This window comes from Poecilia reticulata, linkage group LG18 (genome assembly GCF_000633615.1).
Source record: "Poecilia reticulata strain Guanapo linkage group LG18, Guppy_female_1.0+MT, whole genome shotgun sequence".
Lineage (NCBI taxonomy): Eukaryota > Metazoa > Chordata > Actinopteri > Cyprinodontiformes > Poeciliidae > Poecilia > Poecilia reticulata.
The window spans coordinates 12,844,532-12,851,657 of NC_024348.1; the positions used below are offsets into that span (position 1 = coordinate 12,844,532).

Sequence of the window (7,126 nt, forward strand, 5' to 3'; positions counted from 1 at the left end):
TGGAGGCTCTAAAGGACATCTTGGAGAATCAGTCTTACCGTAAAAACATCCAACGTCTCTCTMAGCTACACCGTGACCGACCAATGTCTCCAATGGACACAGCCATCTTCTGGATAGAGTACGTCATCAGGAACAAGGGCGCTGCTCACCTGCAGTCCGCAGGTTTCAGTCTGCCTTGGTATTCCTACTTCTGCCTGGATGTAGCAGTCTTTCTTTTAGCCATAACTGGAGGCATCATTTGTGGCTCTGTCTTTGCCTTCAAGGCACTCTGCTGCAGGAAGTCTACCAAGAAGTCAAAAGCAGAATAACTCTGAAGAAAGTAGAGTAATTCACCAAAGAAGTAACAACTTTATAGCAGAAATACATTTAGTTTAATACTGTCATGTCTTATGAAAACATTTCTGCCTCATACACAAATTTGTTTTTAAATATTAAGACTCTTAACCTACAATTAAAATGTAATCAAGTCTCATTTTTGGACACAGACAAAGTCTTAAGACAGAAATAATTTAGCTGAAGATGTATGTATGAAGATGTAATTACTTGCCGATATATGGGCAAGTTAATATCTGGGTATTACTTTTTATATGGGCATTACATGCTCAAGTTCCACTTGGGTTGCTAGGTGATGGACTGGATTCAGCCAGGGTTGTTAGGTAATGGCACAATGTGAATTAACAATCAGGAGGTTTTTGAAATGGCTTACTTTCTAGAGACCAAAAATCATAAACTTTTTGCCAAAAAGCAGCTTGATGTTTTGTTAAGCACTTGGATTGTCTTTGGAAGCTAGCATCCATAGTTTTTCTTGTCTCCAGTTTTGGGGATACAACCAATCAGCGCCAAGGAAAATCTCTTCAGTTGGGTGCTTTGCAAATGCCCCCTACAACCTGTACGTTCTATTAATTTATTTTATCTGGACGTCAGGACAGAAGACACAGAATAGCACATGGTGTTCAAAGGAGCCAACTTGCTTTTTTTCCTGCCTCATAATCAGCTGTTCCTCTAGAAACAGGGAGAGGTAGCAACCAAAAATCAACTTTTTTGAAACTTACCTTAAAGTCATAAAATAATGTCAAGCAAAAATATTTGTTCTAAAAAAATTTATATTATATATCAGTGATATAAAATAACCAGAGTACTTTAGAAAGGTTTATGGTATGTCACATAAACTTTTGCTATACCTTAATCTATACATTGGACTTTGTCTTATGAGCTTGGAGCATCTGTGGGTAAAAGCTGTGATGATTGCCAATAAATAGTACACTAGCTCCTTGACGACTGACAGCTTAAGCAAGAATTTTTGATCTGGTGAGCCATTTCTCAAACTTTTTCCTTAAATTAAAACACCTACCACCTTTTCTCTCTGATTAAATGTAATATGTGTTCATTGTTGTCTTATTTTGTGGTAATCTTTGGTATATAAAACTTATTTTGGAAATATTTCTCCTCCATTAACAACCAGCAACTTTCAAGAAACCTAATTAATAATTATGTTATGGATTTTGTGAATTATTGGAAGTTTACTCAGCTATGAATATGTGTTTATTTATAATTAAAGAAAATTGCTAACAGTGTGAAGGTTGTACAGACTAATTACATAATGTCAAATAAATTTGCAATTGTTTTGCTTTTTTGGTTTCTTCCAAAATTCAAATGGTATAACACATTGCCATAAATATCTTGGCTTTTGGTGCTCTGAGCTGAGATCTCACAGACACATGGCCACTAATTCCCATTATTTCTTGACATCTAGTGAAAAAAAAGCACAATCATAAGGAGGTAATCTAGTCCACAGCTCCCTTATGTTGGATAAACTGTTTTTCTTCTTTTGCAGAAAATCTTCAACTCTGTCTCTGTAATCCTGGCAGTCCTCTGTTTTCTGTTGATCAGACCCTCTTACTGTAGAGGCAGTAAGATCCTAGTGGTGCCTGTTGATGGCAGCCACTGGATCAACATGAAGATAATCCTTGATGAGCTTCACTCTAAAGGTCATGAAATTACCGTTATGCACTCTGCCAAGAGCTGGTACATCCCTACCAACTCCTCCATTTATACCTCCATTCATATTCCGACAGTTGGGGGAGACAGGAGCGTTTACAATAAAATCCTGTTAGAAGTTATGGTTCGTTGCAGCTATCCAACCTTCATACGCTCATTTTACCAGCAACAGTTGATCACAAATATGTTAGAGAACGCCCATGATATTTTGGCCAAATCTGCTGCTATAATTTTAGAGGATGAAGTGCTAATGAAGAAGTTAAAGGACACAAAGTTTGACCTCATGTTAACAGACCCTGCCTTCTCTTTAGGGTTATTCTTGGTGGTTACCTCAAGTTGCCGATGGTTTTCAAAGTCGGCTGGATCAATAACGGAGAGGGACATCAAACTATTGCTCGATCTCCTGTTTCCTATGCTCCTGTTTCCGGAAGTGAACTTCACGATCAAATGGATTTTCAGGAGACGATAAAGAACTTGTTCCATTATCTCTACAGTGTTTATGAACAGTACTTCATCATTAATCCAGCCTACACTGATCTCTTCCAGAAATACTTCCCTCTTGGAACTGACTTAGTGTCTTTGGAGCTCTCAGCTGATATCTGGCTTTTCAGGGCAGATTTTGTCTTTGAGTTCCCTCGACCCACCATGCCCAATATGGTGTATGTAGGGGGGTTCCAGTGCATGGAGGCTCAACCACTGCCTAATGAGTTGGAGGCATTCATGCAGAACTCTGGGGAACAAGGGGTGGTGGTCATGTCACTGGGAACACTGGTGTCAGTTCAGCCTCATGGGATCACAGAAGCCATTGCTGCTGCTTTTGCTGAGSTCCCTCAGAAAGTGATTTGGCGYTTTGATGGTGACAAACCTTCAACTTTGGGAAAMAACACCAAGCTGGTGAAATGGCTTCCCCAGAADGADCTCCTGGGACATCCTAAGACTAAAGTCTTCATAGCCCATGGAGGAACCAATGGCATGTATGAGGCCATCTACCATGGCGTTCCTGTTCTGGGTTTGTCCCTTATTTTTGATCAGTTTGACAACTTACTCCGACTGAAGGTTTGTGGTGCAGCTCGAGTGGTGGAGGTCCGATCACTGACCAAAGACAATTTCCCTGAGGCTCTAAAGGACATCTTGGGGAATCCGTCTTACAGTAAAAACATCCAACGTCTTTCTCAGCTACACTGTGACCGACCAATGTCTGCAATGGACACAGCCATCTTCTGGATAGRGTACGTCATCAGGAACAAAGGAGCTGCCCACCTGCAGTCCGCAGGTTTCAGTCTGCCTTGGTATTCCTACTTCTGCTTGGATGTAATAGTCTTTTTCTTAGCCATATCTGGAGGCATCATTTGTGGCTCTGTCATGGCCTGTAATGCACTCTGCTGCAGCAAGTCTACCAAGAAAGCAAAAGCAGAATAACTCTTTTTCCAGGAACAGTTGAACTTTGTTTTAGACACCAATAAGCAATGTATTGAGTGATGTTTCATGCTCCACATTTTGTTTTGTTTTAAGAAAATAAAGTTCTTAACTGACAAACTCTAGTAAATTGTTGTTTTTTTGAACAAATTCAGGTGAGAAAAACACTATTTTTAATTCTTGGTGATTTCTCATTTAAACAGATATAACGTACCAATGCCTGAGAAAGCCTTGTTACCAGTGGCTAAGAGTAATAGTTTATTAGTTAGACTCTGAAATTGAGTTGAAAAAGCTGAATGTTTTTTTCTACATTACAAAAAAGACTTTGAATCCTGATAAAATTTTTAACTGCCCTAACGACAGTCATAATTGTTGTTAGCTTAACACCAATATCCATCCATCCATCCATCCATTTTCTTTTCACCCATGTCCCTAGTGGGGTCGGGAGGGGCGCTAGTTCCTATCTCTAGCTAACGTTCCGGGCGACACAGAGACAGACAGGACAAACAACCATGCACGCACACACTCACACCTAGGGRCAATTTGGAGAGGCCAATTAACCTGACAGTCACGTTTTTGGACTGTGGGAGGAAACCGGAGTACCTGGAGAAAACCCACGCATGCACAGGGAGAACATGAAAACTCCATGCAGAAAGACTGGGGCCGGGAATCAAACCCAGAACCTTCTTGCTGCAAGACAACAGCTCAACCAACTGCGCCACTGTGCAGCCCTCTAACACCAATATGTTAGCTCTTTTCTGATTATTCTTAATTTGACGCCGATTATTATACACCTAGATACAGATTTGCTTTTAACTTAACTAATTTCTTATTTAACTCTAATTAGCTGTTAATGTGACCCTGATTAGTTTGAGTTTAAAGATCTATTAGATTGAGTTTTATTAGTTTTTACTTGACTCCAAATATAGTAGTTGCTACCTCAACTGTGGTTAACTTTTTGCTGGATTCATATTAGCTATTGGCTTCAATCTGATTAGCTGTTAGCTTGATCCCATTTAGCTTTTAGCTGATTCAGAATCCTTGTTCCATTGAATCTGAAGTGGGACCACAATGGTGGGTCATATGACTTGCACCAATTTTTAATGTAAGGTAGTTTCGCAATAACAAGCTTTGAGAGAGAGTATAGTTTTCAGATAGAGGTAGAAAAACAGCCATATGCTTTAGGTTTGCATTGTTCTTACTGAAAGTAATGGAAATATATTGCGTTTTGACACTGTCGTTTTGCCTTTATATTAGTTAGGAAAACACATATAATGGAACAGACGAGCACCTTTAAAACAGTTCTAACAAAATAAAAATATTTTAGCTTGTGCTCATTATTTTACATGAATAAACATACAAAATGGAGTGATTAAAAATAACCTAAGACCTATTTACTTAACTGCGAATTATGGACAGCTGGAGAAAAACAAGCATCAATAAATGCATGCTGACATGGTAAAGTTTTTAAAATGAACCTGGTTGGTTGAGGTCAGTCTCAAAGTATTACTGTGTTTGATAACAGCATTAATCCTTTGAGACTGACCTTTAATCCATAAAATGGACTTTGTTTCACAAGCTCTGCGTCTCTGCATGTAAAAACTGAGTTGAGTGTGTAACACAATGCTAGTTCATTGACTACAGGCAGCTCAAGTCAAACGTCTGGAATTGGATTTAATAACAATCAGGTTGTAAATTTGATTAATCTTTGCATGGAAAAACAAATAAATCTAGGTACCTTTGATACTGATCTTAGGGTAAAATAAATGGGTTTAGTCTTTTATTCTTGTTATTGCTGCAGGTGTATACGGTCTCATCATGATTGCTATGTAATAGCTACAGATTGCAAAGTCCAGCAGAGATTTTTATCCAAGTTATTCACACAAATAGCTCTACGCATATTGCAAACTGGTGACATAAATAACATTATTTTCAGGTTTTATATGGAGATCAGAAAATGCTTCACACTCACAGTATTCCTCAAAAAATATTTCTCTATATTTGCTGTGTAAAATCTTTTTCAGGCATTTTGTTGCCTGTTTAAATCTGGTCTTTCGAAGGGTCACTGCTGTACAGGTATTCTGGTACATTTCAACAAAATACCTAAATTATGGAGCAATATTGTTTTAGAGAGCAGTGAAATTATCCTGGCAACCCTTCCAAACAGTCACACTTGTTTAGTTTTTTTTTATTTTAGCTTCTACATATTTTCTATTCTTTTTTTCGGACTATTGTTGCAACAAATTGTTCATTGTCCAACAACACCTGGTCTATATCCAAAGAAAGAATGGTAGGACCAATGCAAAAGATAAACTTTCTGTAAAAACAAACCAAACTCAAAGCAATCAGGCAGTGGTAGATGTGGCCACTGGTCTATACTAAGGGGGCACCAGAGGTTTTCAGTTACAGACTAAATCTGGAGATACTGGAACCAAAGATAAGAAATTTACAGAAGTTGGACAGCTTGGTGCCTTGGTGTTGTGACAGAACCCCACCAAACCAGTTGTTGTAATTGCTTAACATAGTACAGGCAGACAGGCCAATTTTCAAAGGTACAATGAGAACCAAGCCAACTGGACAATCATGATATAAAGGTTGCTGAGATGTAGCAAATGGGTATTGGTAATTTTCATATTGGTATTGGAAGACTGTCAACTGTCTTAATTGAGTTTCACTTGTGAATAACGCGTCTTTCTCATGGCACTCAGATTGTTTGGAGATGGTCTTATAAGTCTTCATAGATTCATTAGTTACAATTGCCTTGCCATTGTGTTTAAACAAACCTGTATGCCACAGCACAGCAATTCACTACAACTCCTGCTTTTAAAAAGGTAGTTACACCAGCTGATGATTAACTACATTCTTTTTCATCTTCCTGCAGAAAATGTCCAACTCTGTCTCTGTAATCCTGGCATTCCTCTGCTTCCTGTTGCTCAGACCCTGTTACTGTGGAGGCAGCAAGATCTTGGTGGTGCCTGTTGATGGCAGCCACTGGATCAATATGAAAATAATCCTTGAAGAGCTTCACTCCAGGGGCCATGAAATTACCGTTCTAAGATCTGCCAAGAGCTGGTACATCCCCAGTAACTCCTCAATTTACGCGGCCATTAACATCCCAATGTTGGAGGATGAGGCAGACAGAAGCTTTTACAATAAAATGCTGAAGGACGTCATGAGTTGCCGCAACTATCCAAGGTTTATAAGCACATTTTGCCAACAGCACTTGATTACATCAATGTTAGGGAAGGGCCATGAGATTCTGGCCAGATCTGCCAACATAATATTAGAGGACAAAGTTTTAATGAAGATCTTGCGGGATTCAAAGTTTGATCTCATGTTGACAGACCCAGCCCTTACCTTAGGAGTAATTCTGGGTGGTTACCTCAAGCTGCCAATGGTCTATAATGTCCGCTGGATTAATACAGGGGAAGGTCATCTAACTATCGCTCCATCTCCTGTCTCCTATGTTCCTATATCTGGAAGTGAACTTCACCATCAAATGGATTTTCAGGAGAGGATAAAGAATATGTTGCATTATCTCTACAGTGTTTATGAACAGTACTTCATCATTAACCCAGCCTACATAGACATCTTCCAGAAATATTTCCCTCCTGGGGCTGACTTGTTGTCTTTGGAGCTCTCAGCTGATATCTGGCTTTTCAGGGCAGATTTTGTCTTTGAGTTCCCTCGACCCACCATGCCCAATATGGTG

At 39.2% G+C, this 7,126-nt stretch overlaps 1 protein-coding gene and 2 pseudogenes across 1 annotated transcript in view; all 3 read left to right on the forward strand.

Moving 5' to 3' along the window:
* Positions 1-1,075, forward strand: part of LOC103480632 (UDP-glucuronosyltransferase 1-6 pseudogene) — a 5,370-nt pseudogene extending 4,295 nt beyond the window's left edge.
* A 16-nt stretch (positions 1,076-1,091) lies between these two features.
* On the forward strand, positions 1,092-3,844 carry LOC103480593 (UDP-glucuronosyltransferase 2B15 pseudogene; annotated as a pseudogene).
* Positions 3,845-4,087: 243 nt separating this feature from the next.
* LOC103480633 (UDP-glucuronosyltransferase 1-2-like) overlaps positions 4,088-7,126 on the forward strand; it is a 15,814-nt gene continuing 12,775 nt past the window's right edge. Inside the window, exons 1-2 of the mRNA XM_017310329.1 lie at positions 4,088-5,102; positions 6,296-7,110. Of these exons, the coding sequence (XP_017165818.1) occupies positions 6,299-7,110 (812 nt within the window). The 5' untranslated portion in view covers positions 4,088-5,102; positions 6,296-6,298. The remainder of the gene's footprint in view (positions 5,103-6,295; positions 7,111-7,126) is intronic.